Raw genomic sequence first — 15987 nt, 5'->3', positions numbered from 1 at the left:
CCCTGTTCAGGGTATAATTAGTAGATCGCTCAAAATAGGCTCGTGTCGATTGATCGAGAGAAATGTACACAAATACGATAACGGTGCTTAGGAACATGTCTATGACAACCGGATAGGTGATGAATCGTCGATTTACGCGTATGAGCCCGAAAGCAAAGACCAGTCGACTGTATGGGTGCTTCAAAATGAGGCGAATCTAACAATAGCTCTTCGCGCATAAAGCATTTTCAATCGAATGGTTGCCTGTTACTTTGAAAAAACTGGACATGTCGCAACCTTACGTCTAGAACAGTAAATTCTGAGGGTACTCAACCAATTTGGTGCTACTTGTCTTTCAAGAAGTAGGAAAACAACCACCGGAGACGGACCACTCATCACGACAATCCGAACTATCAAAACAGTGATTTGATGATCATCCATTTTATAGTCCTCACTTTGCCCCGAATAACTTCTTTATATTCCCGTATGTAAAAAATAAACTAAAAGATCAACCTTTTTCTACACCTGGCGAGACGGTTGATGAGTTCAAAGCGCATGTTTTGGATATACCTCAAGCAAGAGTGAGAGAGCATAAATCTATAGATCTTATTGTGGTCTATGGTGTAATCACACTGTGCTAAGCGAAACAATTTCATTTAAATTTATAGACTTTCGAGACCTATATACTCGTTTGGTGGAGTCTTACTGAAAAAACTTTTGTATTCAGTATATCTAAGAACTAATTTTTAGTGGTAATTTGTGTTTTATTTTGTTTGGAGTTGTCTTGTGCAAGGCCAAACAAACTGATCGCATTCTAAACAGCTTTATATGAGAAGTGGGAGTGATTGTGATTCAAGCTGTACAAGAGAATCTGTAAGACCACATTCGGGGAATAACATAATGACACAAATTTGGTTGAACTGTAAGTATAGAATGTCGTCTAAAGCGGGTTGCGCCACGCTCTAAATAACAACCATAACTGATTCAGCCCAGTAATCGTCATATTTATAATACTGTTCATCCGTTAAGATGAAAGAAAATGGTTTGGTACTTCTGCCATTTAGAAAGCTAATATAACTTTAATATCCTCAATGCTGTGTCTGAAAACTTGTGTTGTTTGCACGAACGTCATTAGTATTACCTGACCTACTTTCGAGCGAATTGCGAATATTTCACTCATTTATTCGGACATCAAATTAATGCCTTCAGCGCAGTTGTGTTGTTGCCTCAGAACGTTGTTGGACGTGCGCTTTTCATGATTCTCAACCTTTCTCCGCATTGCAGTCTGACATTTCTTCTCACATACATACATACAATTCGGTTGTGGATTTGCATGCAACATGACCAACACATTCAAGCTGAGTCCTTCCATTTATCTAAGCCCAAAGTTTAAGCTCGGCATTTCACCAAGTATTGCGTGTGTTTGGACAACTGAGTGCAGCAGATGGCCAACAATGGCTTGGTTCAGCCCGCATGGAAGCGGTGCGGAGAGAGAGGCGGAGGCGATATGACGTGATGATGAATGGCGTCTGGTGCTGAATTATTACTGCGTTAAATGCAGTTTTTCGGCTTTGAAAGGATTATCGCAGTGCGCATTCATGCGTCTACTGGTTGGAACCGTTCGCCTGTGCTTGTGTAAACAAGTTGACTTCGATGTAGTCGTGGTTTGGGAAGATTAGTTGGATTGCTGTACCTACAAGTATTTCAACAGGTTGAAGGCAAAGATGGAGCTCGCTTTGTCTCACAATTTCTAAAAAGCTTAAATGGTTTTTCGATTTAATATATTTAAATGAAGAGGTATGGATTGCCTTTTTCTCAAAATAAGTAAACATTTATATTTATTCTGTCATTTAAAGATTTAAGGCTAGTTCATTATAAGAATCGTGAATGGATCAATTGGCAGACGTTTGGAGTATAGTCTGCCCGGGAATCAAAGCATGTTAATCATTCGTTACTCACCCGGTTCCTTGTCAGTACGTAAGGCCTTAAAAGTGTTATTTCCAAAACAATTTCCAACTAACGATATTGCGATAATTATTGATATATGTACATATGTATACATACATACATACATTACACACACATGAATTGGTGAATTTTATTTTCGGCGAATTTTGGAGAATTAGATGATGAAATTCTTTGCTTTAGTTTTGCGTCTGAATTTATATATTATTTAAAGTCGGTAATTTTAGCGGTGCCTTAACCAATCGGTCTCAAATTAGATATACATATACTTTAGGTATTGAACCAAGCATGAGATTTAAACAAATTATTTCTCTATTTTTTCAATTTGGAGCGAAAATTGTTGTCAAAAATGCAAACACAATTTCAATATTTAAATTTTTGGTATTATTTTATTTAATATCTAGCCTAATCTATCCTTTAATAAAATGCACCATATGTTTTTAAACAGGTTATCCGGGTTTTCCTTATGGTTATCCAAACCGCGGAAGTGGGGACCACCACCAAGGGCCTTTTTGGAGAGCGGTCGGGACATCATCTACAGGAGTGAAAGCTCAATAGTTTCACGAGATACGCGTTGGTTCAATTTCAACAAATATCACTTGTAATGGATGAATAAAAATGCTTCTATGAATTCATAAATAAGTATTTTCTCATGTCTTCAACTATGTATTACGCCTTATTGGTGTCGGTCCATCTGTTCTATTCTATTTTCGAATATATGTGTTAATATAAAAACTATATAAGTATGTCGTTTTAAATACAATGTGGTTTGGTGCTAAAAATTAAAAGCATATACGATCTGATTTTTGAGTTTTTTCGTAGCTTTACTCTTGATCGTCATTCACGCGGTTTCCCATACTTTACACTGTTCACCACTATCTTTCGTTCGCGCTTACTTCAAATTAAATCCAGCCTGATTTGGAACATGGGATAACCCAATCCCTGGTTTAGTTTAGTTTAATGAGAGCTTTTAATATTCGCGCCTCAAAGTATACTTCAATATGCTTTATTCACACTGTTCAATTCAACGAAAGCTTCTTTCTCATTGCAAACGTGAAGAGATAATTCGCTCGAAAGCCAATAGCTAATTACTCAAACAAAATTACAAATATGACATTTAATAGAGTGTGATTTGTCATAATGCTCTATTTTGTTGTTCTACAGTATTGTCGCATAACCGCTCACACTCCACTATAAACTCACAAGTATGTTATAATAAGTACATATATACTTACCACTTTGTTGATGGCCGCCTGCAAGCGCGGTGCCATGTAGAATTGACTTTGCTCGCTTCACAACGCCGCATTGCGCAAAACAACAAACCGTTACGCTGACAATTAGCAAAACCCAAGCGCAGATCATGCAAGTGATTATCACAGAAGTCGGACGATTGTTATACGCTGAGACATAGTTCTCATCGTTGACCAACAGCAGCACGGAGTCGGCGTCGGATCTATTCCTAAATTGCACCCAACTCACATTTAGAGCTGCGGATTTCGTCTCGTCGAGTACGAATGTCGACTCGCCCGCCTGGCCTGCCCTTAAAAGCGAATGCAACTGCGCCAGCGTCATGTAACTGCGTGAGTTCTCACTTGACATCTCGAGTGTCTGCATTACAGCTGATTCACACAACGCGCTTGCTAACGCTAACTCGCATAAATGGTAAATACAAAAACCACACGAGCCTCGTCATCAACGAATTACAGGTAGTTTTTATTATTTTATTATTAAAAACACTTTCGATTGTAGGTACAGCGAAATGTAAATGTAAAATTGTCAATTTGTTTTCACTTGCGCTATTATTTGGACAGCAGCAATTGTCTAGCCTCTAGCATACGCGATCACTGAGATCTTATTATTCATCTGTCTATCTTTACGATCAAGTGTTTAAACTGATATACAGTCGTTTGTTTACACTCGAGCCATTGGCTGGCCCAGAGAGCGCGAGCATACTGAAGTGCATGGGCTAACAAGAACAAGTGACTTGGAGCTCAATAGCTTTGCTGTATACCGCGGAAGCTTTTTCTCTAATCGACAGCAGTCGGTTTGTGGTTGATTGTGAATATGCGAGTTACGGGTTTTGGTGAATTTATGAATTTGCGGCCCTCAAATGAACTGCAGACTGACTGCTACTGTGCTAACATGCGACAGCGAAATTTGAACATTATGCAAAGTAGAAGAGACTAAGTAGTATCATGCACTCCGATATTGTAACAACAAGTACGAAAATGCGAAAATGAGCTTCGAACAAAGAGCCAACATTAAATTTTGTTTTAAAATTGGTAAAACTTTTACCGAAACGTTTCAGTTGAAGAAACAAGTTTATGGCGATGATTGCCTATCCCGTAGCAGAGTGCACGAGTGGTTTCAATGTTTTCAAAGTGGTCGCGAGGACATAAATGAGGGCCAATCAAAATCTGTGATCACCGGAAATTCCATCGAAACTGTGCATGAATTCATCAAAAATCAGCCGAAATCATCATTGAAATTCATGGAAATGGAATTGAACATCTCCAAGACATGGATTTATCGCATTTGGTGCGCCGTATTCTACGTGTTCGTCCCGAATGTCTCGAAGTTGAAAGTTGGCGTTTGTTGCACGATAATGCGCTGTCTCATCGATCGACGCTTGTGATCGATTATTTGACTGAAAATCACATTTTACCCATTAACCACTCCTCGTATTCACCTGATATGGCACAGTGCGACTTTTTCCTTTTTAGAAAAATGCATTTGCCCATGAAAGGAAAGCGTTATGTAGACGTAGAGGTCATTCAAAAGGCTTGCACCGTCATACTACCGGCCAACGAGCAAAAACACTCGCTCGACATGCTTTTGGACCTTGCAAAAAGCTGTATTGAAGCAGAAGTAGACTATTTTGAATAAAATAAATTGATTTTACCGAAAAAAACATTTGTTCTGTTTTTTTTAAGTCCTGTTTACTTTGGAACGCCCCTTGTATAATATCACATATTGCCAAAGAGGCGACAAGAAATAATTCTTATTTACGGTTAATATCAAAGTATAATATGTAATATAAAAGTGGGACGAAAATTACTAAAATCGGAATATTTAAGGACTTTTGTATATGAAAGACTGAAATTAGTGAATAGTGAATAAGAATTTGCCTATTTTATTCACCAAAATATTTACATTTTAAGCAAACAAAAATTGATTTTTGAAAAATAGACGGGAAAATTTTGTTTAACAATTTAATCATTCCTACTTTTTGCAAGCCTGAAAGTTATTAACGCTAACAAGTTATTCATCCCCTTAAAAAAATCAATATACATGAACTTCATTTTGATTGTTCGGTTTATATGGCAGCTAAATATTTGTCTTTGCAGTTCGATCTAAACAATTTCTCTGGAGGTTACACCGGTGCTTTTATTCCATGATATATGGAACGTAAATTTGGTGAAAACATCTTGCCAGATAAAAAGTTTTCTTTAAGAGAATTTAATTATAATTGTTTAGATTGTATGACAGGAGGATGGAGTCATGTGTAGAAGTTCACGCAAGTGAGGAAAGTTCTCTGATCGCCATTCATTTGGGAGTGGCCAGAAACGATTCTATTACATATGGCTCAAGCAGCTCACAACTTCCGGTCTTTGACCAAGTATCCTCTGGGTAGCCTAAGAACATCCGTTTGAAGGCGAGCTAAAGTGAGAAGGCGAAACATCCCTTACATAGAGTTGTGCGCTGGGTTTGGGACCCGCCACGTAAAAAATTCTACCAATGAAAAAAAAATTAACTTGAAATCACTAGTGCAAGAAAAATATTGACCAAATGAAATCCGAAATACATGCTCTAAACTTTCATCCAAATTTATACACACACGAGTTAAGGCACAGGTCTGCAAGCGTTTTGTATTTATTTTTCGAGAAATCAAAACAAAGCCACTTGTTGAGCCACGAGTTTCCAAGAATCGCGAGTGATATATAAACACTCTCTTTTCAAAAATTCTTGATGAGAACATGTTGTTCCAGCGAAGTATCCACTTGACTCCAATGCCGATCCATGCTTATTTCATGATCTCTTGGAGAAGTGTTGAAACAGAGATACACATACACACACACACCAATATTCATCCACTTGTAATAATGCCGTGGTCATTTCTGTTGTGTCGTAACAATAATATCGTAAAATAAAATTTTATTACATCACGTTTGACCTTTCTCTGCTTCTCCTGCCTTACGCTTCGTTTGTTGTTTTAATGGCTGTAATGTTTTGTGGCGTCTTTAATGCGCGTGTAATTTCTTTAAAATGTATCACGTGAACAATGCTTTGTGGAAAAGTGTTCTCCATGGATTTATTCACCTTACTTAGCACGTTAAAAAATACAACATCAAATTCATGCTAAAAACAAGTGTTTATTACATTGAATTAAAGGAGAAAAACATTAACCTCGCTTGTGAAATGCTCCAAACACATGAGACAATCTTCATGTTGCGTAAATTCTATTGAATGAGTGCCTGAACACTGCTACAAGTGACCTTTTGGCAACGCACAATAGTAACTGCAATTTAGTGAAAAAAATAATTACTAAAGCGAAGAACGCTTTTAGAGGCATCACTTACTTTCACATATTGCCCGCACCAAGTTACAACGAGTTACATCGCGCCAGCTGGTACCAACACTGGCTCGGCACTGAGTGTTGAATGCGGTCAAGCTCTCTACCGGGTTTGGAGTGGGTCTGCTGCCTTCGGTTTCCTGACAGCGCCGTAGAAGGTTCGCACAAATTGCACGATCCTGGTCCGTGTTGCAGGCTTCAGTGCTGAGCAGATAAAAAACTGTTAACATGAGAAGGACAGAGGATATTATAAGTGTGTTTTGGAAAGTTTGAATTTAGACGCCGAAATTCACCTAAGAAAGTGAACACTAAAAACTGTGTCTTCATTTTGAATTAACTTTAAAGAATGCATCGGTTAACAGCGGCTCGACTATTATTTATGAAGACATTTTTCCAGATTTTGTTGAAATACTTGAATTTAATTTTAAGCGATTTGGGTCACAGCTGTTGCCTTTTGATGCCTACTAAATATTATCCATTGTATTAATGGGAACTACACTTCACCATTCATGCATCTGTCGGCTACAGTCTTTTTGTCTCATGTTGAAGGTTATCATTTAGATAGTATACAGGGTGAGTGTAGGTAAACGTACCGAAGTCATTTTAAGCTCTCTGGACGATCTGAATTTGGAAATTATTATAAAAATCATCATCTGTAGGCCATTAAACTTATGAGTCCACTTTACTCTTTCAAGATGAGTTGAACAGTTTGTGAAAATATATTTATAGAAAAACTACATTTATTTTTTAAAAAAGTTATTAAAGTATTGAGATTCGTTAACATATTCCGAATTAAAAAAAATTAGACTGAAAGTATTAAGTGATTATTGTCCAAAACAATCCAAGTGGATGAAACACTGCTGGATCCGTATATTCATGAAGATTATAGATGGCGATAAGAGTATATTTAAGGAACTTACTCAATTCTCGAAAAGTACATGCATTTTTTAAAGAATCCATTCACGGAATCGATTATATTTTGATTTTGCCAAAGAGGCAATAGGCGAGATTTCTTGATCAAAGTGTTATGCCTTGAGATTAAGTTAAGGGAGAATTATAGTCTCGGTGTTGACAATAGAGTTTTGTTTTGTATGTGACCTGGTCTACGAAAAGGGGGCTTAGGTGTCAAAAAAAAAGGAGAACAATTAATGAGATAACGAGAAACTCACGATTATTTTTAACAGCTTTTCCCAGAAAACTAGTTTTCGCACGTTAGCCCTCTTTTCGTAGACCAGGTCACATATATGTATATTCCATTCTCCATTTATTTCGATTCTAAAACTATGAGCACTTAATATTTTATTTGTTTTAGGTATTTCTGTACTGAAGTTCCTTAAGGTATAGTTTTTTTTTGTTTGAAAATGTATGTCATTACAGAAATATGTATAATTAGTATAAGGTTAAATTTTTTAACCACCGTTGAGGTGGTCATCGTGTTCACTTACCAGAACTAATACTTTCTGCTTTACATAACCACTTTAAATACAGCTATAATAATCAATTCGTAAGACTTAGGGCAGGATAATTTATACAATGAGATGATCCATCGTAATTTATGGTCGATAAATATAGACGGTTACTTCTTTTGAAGAGTTGGCTTTTGGAGTAATGGCAAGAAAGATACCAAGAAAAACTTATAGATATTTACAAGTCACAGGGTTTCACACTGGAGCAAAACCGAATTTTTGTCTAGTTATGAACAGTCCTATCGGCAGCTTGTGTCAAAGAAATTTGGGTAGTGGTTTCTACCGCTCAACAACAGCAATTTCGCCCGAATAGATACAAGCTCTCCATAGCTGGCAGTATTCTCTTCGATATCATCTAGTGGTGACAGAAGAGTGTGCTTGCTTGGGTTTTAAAGACCAAGGTTGCGTGGGATTGATTAATTGTGCATTGTGACAAGCTGATAGATTATACGCAAAAAGAGCTGCGAGCTCAATATTTTTGCATATTTTGACATTAATTATAACAATTATGACATAGCATATGCACAGCTTTATTATTAGCCGCACAATTTATTTAAACTCAAATTTTCGACAATAGAGGTACACTCAATCTAATTATATCGCAACCCTCTTAGCGAATAGACAAAACAGCGAGGCATTTTTTGTAACCCTGGTAGGTCACCATCCACCGCCGTCAGCACCACTATTCCATTTGCACTTGTCATCTATCAAAAATGTTAATCAGCGCGTAATGTGCATAAAGTCCATAGTAATGCAACCGAAGCCATGGGCGGGATATCCCTTTACCACCCACCCGACACAGCGCCATGCCAGCGGTAGAAGAATGTAAGGGGAATTCTTTCGAAATTCCCTTGATCCGTAAATTATGCGTGCACAATTCGAATTTCAATACAAAACGCACTCTCCGTGCACGCCGGTGGTTCGGTGGTGGAAATGCGGATGGTTTTAATGAAAAATTTTAAAGCACAAAATACCGACATGGCTATTTGAATACTTACAAACAAATGTGCATACGTGTATGTACGTGGGTATGTAGAGTCGTCATATTTTAAAATAGCATAGCATGGCGTTTGCTGTCCAAACGTTGGAACAATGAGCGCCGCCACTGCCCTGGTAGAATGCCCTAGCGCCGTTGGACTTGTCGTTGAACGCCAAGGCGTGTGTTGAAGCTTTGTGCGACCTGGCATTGGTTGGGGAATTGCAACACTTGTCGCGCATATTACGGAACTGCACATAGTGCTCTATAGTCACGTAGTTTTATTGCTTTCCGTTATGTAAGTACATACAACCTTCTCCGCTAACCTCACTTACCACACGAATGTCAACGTTTCTCGCGAGTTGGGGATGTTTGTTGAATTTTTCATTCGATTTCGAGGTTTTACGAAAAATGAAAATTTCGTCACAGACGGTGGCGTGAAATTTCGGAACGAATTATAAAATGGAATTTTTGAAATCGCTGGTAAAGTTTGTTTTGTGCACTTAGAAGTTGTTGGAATTTGTTTGGGACAAATGCTTTCTGTGACATTTGAGACATGTACGAACATGTGTTTTTATTTTAAAGTACACTGTTTTCTACATTTATGACATTCTTCTACTATCTTAGAAAGGGAGGAATATGGATATTAATAATAATGAAAGGGAGAAAATATAAAATGTAAGTAATGTGTATGTCGACGATTTTCGTATGACTCCTTAGTTTGTATAATTCTTCTGTAATTCTGTACTTGATTAGTGACCGACTGGGTTAGGTTAGCTAATCAATCTGATCTTTGCGAAGTCACGAATTATCCCAGTTGGACAGCTAAGGGCGCTGGTCCGTCATGTTGCTCAGGTCTCCAAGATATAGATCACAAAGTTCATTCCATATCGATAAAGCGCTTTGACCATGTCACAAACTTGCTGCAGCGATTCAAAAATTTTAAATCCTATGAGGGTTCTCCTATTTTATCGGTAGAGGCGGAAGCATGGAAAGCCAGAAAGGGGAACTTTAATCTCATAAAGCAAAGTTACTTCCAACTCATGACTTTTCACTACCAAATAGCAGTCTAATGTGACTTTCAGCTGTACTCTTCTATTCAAAGAGCTAAGATATTAAATAAGCCCACGCCAATACGTACTAATGTCAGATGAACTCTTGAGAGGGGAGGGAGGGCGCTCCATAGCGTTTATGTCCTCTTAGAGTTTGACTAAGCGATACATGAACATACAAGGTGCGTTCCAAAGTAAACAGGACTTTTTGAATCCAGCACCCCCTGGTAGCGCCATCTATATGTCGACTGGTGCGTTAGAATCTGCTATCTTTATCGATTGTTCAGTGAGAATTTCATGATATTTCATTGATTGGAAGTGAAGTTATTGCGTTTTAAGTGTCAGTATGTTTGTGTTATCGGTGCGAAATGAGCTTCGAACAAAGAGCCAACATAAAATTTTGTTTTAAAATTGGTAAAACTTTTACCGAAACGTTTCAATTGAAAATCCGTGATCATCGGAAATTCCATCGAAACTGTGCGTGAATTCATCAAAAATCAGCTGAAATCATCATTGAAATTCATGGAATTGGAATTGAACATCTCCAAAACATCAATTTATTGCATTTTGACCGAATATTTACACCTTACGAAAGGTGTGTGCACAGTACCAGTGAAAAGAGAATCGACACACATCACCTTTTCGTCGATTTCAAAGCTGCTTTCGACAGCACGAAAAGGAGCTGCCTTTATGCCGCGATGTCTGAATTTGGTATTTTCGCAAACCTTATACGGCTGTGTAAACTGACGTTGAGCAACACCAAAAGCTCCGTCCGGATCGGGAAGGACCTCTCCGAGCCGTTCGACATCAAACGATGTTTCAGATAAAGCGACTCCCTATCGTGCGACTTCTTCAATCTGCTGCTGAACAAAATAATTCGAGCTGCAGAGTAGACAATTGAGAAGCAAAGTCCTCTCTCGACGAACAAAAACCTAATTCTATACGTAAGTCACTCATAATTCCCGTCCTGCTATATGGCGCAGAAGCGAGCACGATGACAACATTTGATGAGTCGACGTTGCGAGTTTTCGAGAGAAAAGTTCTGCGAAAGATTTATGGTCCTTTGCGCGTTGGCCACGGCGAATATCGCATTCGATGGAACGATGAGCTGTACGAGATATACGACGACATTGACATAGTTCAGCGAATTAAAAGACAGCTGTTGTCCGGATGGACGAAAACACTCCAGCTCTGAAAGTATTCAACGCAGTACCTACCGGGGGAAGCAGAGGAAGAGGAAGACCTCCACTCCGTTGGAAAGACCAGGTAGAGAAGAACCTGGCTTCGCTTGCATTCTCGGCGCTGGCGCGCTATTGTTAACTCGGCTATAATCGCGTAAGCGGTGTCTAGGCCAGTAAAGAAGAAGAAACCGGCTATTCAGGAACACATGTGTAGCTACTTTTCCGTGGTTAGGACGAATGCCAAGCTTCAATTACTACACATAGTATTGAGGATTTCTTTCCTCATATGGGTGTATGCATTAGCGGAAGCACGCCATTTATGTAATGTATAGTAAAAGGTTAGAAAAAGCAACATGAAAACACACGTTGCCGTTTACGAGCGTAGTTTTTTACACCATAGCGAGCTGCTAACGAGTCTAAATTTATACAAAGAAATACACCTTCTCATAAAGCTACGTAGTTTTCATTTCCTTCTCCCTAAGCTTACCAATTTCGTTAGTTTTTGAAGCATCGTTTACTTTATAACTTTTTTGTTTTGCGAATTACTTTCTGTGCCTTCGTATTTACTTAGTCACTGAGTCAACCTTTGACAATTTTGTAATTTGCACACATTATATGCAAAGACAGCCCGTTTAAAAGCAGTCTCCTCAACCCACCAACACTAGCAACCCATTCACAGACTTGGAAGTTTTCTATACGGTTGCATGTGCTTGCAAAAGGCAAACTTTGACGCCATTTTGTTAGCTCTTCTTCAACACATTCAGACATATCTCGATGTGCTTTTTTTTAGTCTGTCACACGACGACTGTTGATTGATGAAGGTCACACATCCTGCGTCTTTGCTCTCTCCAATCACCTCAACTTCGCAGAGTAAGTGTCGAATTGCTCTGGAAAAAGTTAACGGTACCCATCTTTGCTGTCAAATATAAATTGTCAACTAACTAATCAGAAGTTGTTGACATTTTCATATGTCAAAGCGGAAACAGCAACTTTATTAACAGCACATTATTAAATATATACTTATTTAAAGTTTATTGCAAAAGTTGTCTGCCTGCTTTGTGACAGCTTTGCCTGTTCTAATGCTCCGTCTGTTAAAGAAAGTGTTTATTGTATTCATCTATTCTTCATTGACAGCATTTTTGCTACCATCTTCGCATGGTTATCAAGATCTCTGACATTTGTCAGTGCCAGCCTGGTTGGGAGTGGCAATGCCAACACAGTTCCATAGCGGAAGCGAGATTTTGTCGTAGCAAGTGTCATAAGTAACCAAGGTGTTCGTGCTTATTTCGGTGAATGAAAACATTTCCCGAAATCTATTCTCTTCCGTTCGGTAATGAGAAGTGTGCGCGCCCAGCGAAGTAGGTGGGGAATTCTATTATCCTGTCGGCACGTGTCTGAACATCGAAATTTGAACTAGAAATGTGGAAGTAGAGTTTGATTCAACGGGATGTGACTACATAGAAAATATATGTTTTCATGAGCACATAATTATACTCGTTTATCTGATTTTGATGCCGTTATCGAGAATAAAAATTTATTTTCGTAGAATGAACTAGAAAGCAAATTGAGTAAGTATGTAGAAGAATGTCGTTTAAAACTTTGTATATGTCGATCATAAAAGTAAGCAGGTTTTGTGTTTCCTTAAAAATTTTTTGACAGTGACCTCTTTCCACATATGAAAAAAAAAAAATGAAAATGATTGTAGAACTCACGTAAGTATATTGTATTTGTTTCTAGAAAAGCTTATATCGAGGTTTGGACAGATTTCACGCTGGCAAAATACGTAAAATTTTGGATCAGATGTCTAAAATATCAATTGGTACACACACCATAAAGTAAATTAGAGCGGCCGATATCGTAATTTGGGGTATATGATTCTATTCTACTAATTTCACCCATTTTTCGTAACAAATTGTATTACTTGTAACATATTCTCCGATAATTTTTCAGAGGTGCCATGTGATACCTTACCCAGTTTTTGGAATCAAACTGTCATAATTTTTTTGATTTAATTTTAAAGTTTCAAAAATAATTCATTAGACACCTACATACATGGTAGCTTTGGTCTCATCATCTTTAAATTTACTTACAAAGTTCAGGGTTAAGAAACGAACAGTGAAAACCTTGAATATAACTGTTAGTTAAAACATAATTGAAATCAGGCAGCCGTATCCTTGAGATAATACTTTGGGTTTCGCTATATGCATGCTCTATAATTGAAAAGGTTTTTCAATAAACTTCTCGGTTTAAGCCTAAACTAAACTATTGAGAAACTTATTTCTTCACAATGCAGAGCTGGCTCAGTTATCTAGTTCAATAAGTAACCTGGACGCGGACTGCTTTTCCATTCATTATACATTCGCGAACCATTTTCGGAAAAAGAAATTTTACGATTCATGAAAAGTATAACTAGATATTATATAAAACTATATTTATGTTTAATAGACACTTCGATATATAAAAGCTTGGTAACAATGACATTGTAACGTTTCAACGCAACGTCAGGTTATTGGCTAAATAATGAGCCACACATAAAATTTGCATTTATATTAAAAATACCAGCATACTGCAATGTCTACATATTGTTCAATCACTCATACGCGCCCGTAATCCTTAACAGTGGTTCGGGCTACCGAACGAAAAGAAGCTGCATGTAACGCGGTAAGCCTTATCCTCCCCACAACTAAAGCCGCAGATTATTTGGGTTTAATTACGCCTCATATATCAATACATCCAACGCCCTAAGACTGAGTCACAATGTGTTTCAAGGCTCGCCCCCCAAAAACAGAAAGCGCTGCATATTGTGTCGCAGCGAAGGTGGCAAGGGGCAACAGCATTCGCCACACTTCGGAAAAGTAACGACAACATGCTTTATCCACCCTGCGCTCCAAATCAGACACTTGCACTTGCAGCTGGAACAATATTCGTTCGATCTGGGGGAGGACCGCAGGAACTTCCGTATAATTTCTCTTTGATTGCAATTACTTCGCAGTGTGACACGAGTGCTCGAACACCCGCATTGTCTTGAATTGTGGGGGTGGTTGGCTGCGAGAAATCCGGCGTAAGTGTTGCCAATCGCTTTCCGAGTTGCATGAGCTGCGTTTCAATGAATTTGTTGTTGCTATTGTTGTTTTTGCCATTCGTCATTAATTTTGTTGCAATATTGCAATATTTCCATGAATGTAACGCAACTTTCTCTCCTTCGCCCTCTTTAACTGTGGCCGAGTTGTGGAGAATTATTAGTTTTTATTTCTTTTATAGCCACAGCCTTCGCCTCGGCTGCGGCAGAAGGGCGCGTGGGCGGGGGACAGAAATGAAGTGGCTTATGCCAATATTTTGAAATTTGTGGTGGCACGGCTGCGGTGTCGATGACGTCTGTGGCAGTTGTTTTTAATTTTGTAAGTGCCTACTTGCCGCAATATTTGCCTTTATTCCGATTCATGTGTTTATGATGTTATTACTTTGGGGTCGAAGCGGAATTAAGACGCGGCTTCTACGCACACAAAACCAACAGAGACGCAGTGCCCTGTGGTCCACAAAGGGTTCGTTCTTCATACCATATTTTTGGTGAATTGACAAATAAAGTAATTTGTAATATGACGACGCTGGCAACCGGGGGAAGCGTTGAATTGGAAATTTATGAAATTGGCTTAGGGAATTAAAACTGGGCGGTTGAGTAGTTGCTGCGGAAATAAAGGCACTAAATTCAAAATTTTGCTATGAATGTTCTAAGGCATCAAAGATTATTACAACGGTTAAATGTGTATAGCCATCAGGTGCTGAATCTCCGAAAAAAGACATAGAACAAAGAAATTATGGATTAACAGAAAGAACTTTCACTGTATAACAGTGAAGGAGTGTGTTAAAAAGGACCAATGTCAGGGAATACCTTCAGGTGTTGGCAAAGCTTTACATTAAGGAATGTTGCGAAAGAGTTCAATATGAAAAAAGTTCGTACAATCAATCGCAACATTGCTTATTTTATTCCAAGACAAACTTTAATCTAGTTCAGAATTTTTCTCAAAACAAGAAAAAACGTTAACTTCGGCTGCACCAAATTTAATATACCCTTCACAGATGCATTTCTTTTAATAACTATGTGTTCAGTTTGTATGGACGCTATATGCTAAAGTAATCCGATCTGAACAATTTTTTTCCGAGATTATATTATTACCTTAAGCAGTAATCCATATCAAATTTCGTGAAGATACCACGTCCAATGCGAAAGTTTTCCAGACAAGCATTTGATTCCGATCGTTCAGTTTGTATGGCAGCTATATGTTATAGTGGTCCGATATCGGCAATTCCGACAAAAGAGCAGCTTCTTGAAGAGAAAATGACGTTTGCAAAATTTCAAATCTATATCTTAAAAACTGAGAGACTAGTTCGTATATATACAGACGGACTGACAGACATGGCTAGATCGACTCAGCTCAACATACTGATCATTTATATATGTATATATATATACTTTATAGGGTCTCCGTCGCTTACTTCTGGGTGTTACAAACTTCGTGGCAAACTTAATATACCCAGTTCCGGGTATAAAAATACGAATTAATTCCCGCATTCTTGGGAAGTTATCAAAATAATTATCGTTGCAAAAATAGTATTTTATCCCTTTAGAGATTGAATCTGACAACTACATATAATATCGACGGCAACTCTAGCATGAATACCGTAATTATTTCTTCTTTTTGCTCGCCTCCAATATCAATAATTCTAATGGCCGCTTAACAATTGCTTCTTCGCCTAATTTGGGAGTAGCCATCAAATGCCTAATCTTGGTATTTTC

General features: G+C 38.1%; 1 protein-coding gene across 1 annotated transcript; it reads right to left on the bottom strand.

Annotated features, from left to right (window-relative positions):
• Positions 1 to 6356: 6356 nt before the first annotated feature.
• Positions 6357 to 6844, bottom strand: LOC120778373. The gene is made up of 3 exons (XM_040110159.1): positions 6811 to 6844; positions 6525 to 6737; positions 6357 to 6463 (listed from the first exon to the last, which is right to left on the bottom strand). Exons 1-3 carry the CDS (start codon positions 6842 to 6844, stop codon positions 6405 to 6407), a joined length of 306 nt encoding a protein of 101 aa, XP_039966093.1. The 3' UTR covers positions 6357 to 6404.
• Positions 6845 to 15987: the final 9143 nt, after the last annotated feature.

Source organism: Bactrocera tryoni, chromosome 5 (genome assembly GCF_016617805.1).
Source record: "Bactrocera tryoni isolate S06 chromosome 5, CSIRO_BtryS06_freeze2, whole genome shotgun sequence".
Classification (NCBI taxonomy): Eukaryota; Metazoa; Arthropoda; class Insecta; order Diptera; family Tephritidae; genus Bactrocera; species Bactrocera tryoni.
This window is presented reverse-complemented; position numbering and strand designations above follow the sequence as displayed.

What these genes read in the sequence shown, in the direction of transcription:
- LOC120778373 (XM_040110159.1), bottom strand. Translation starts at nt 6,844, where the DNA reads ATGAAGACACAGTTTTTAGTGTTCACTTTCTTAG. An exon ending in TTTAGTGTTCACTTTCTTAG is followed by an intron (nt 6,738 to 6,810) that starts GTGAATTTCGGC and finishes TCATGTTAACAG; the next exon opens with TTTTTTATCTGCTCAGCACT. An exon ending in GGTGCGGGCAATATGTGAAA is followed by an intron (nt 6,464 to 6,524) that starts GTAAGTGATGCC and finishes ACTAAATTGCAG; the next exon opens with TTACTATTGTGCGTTGCCAA.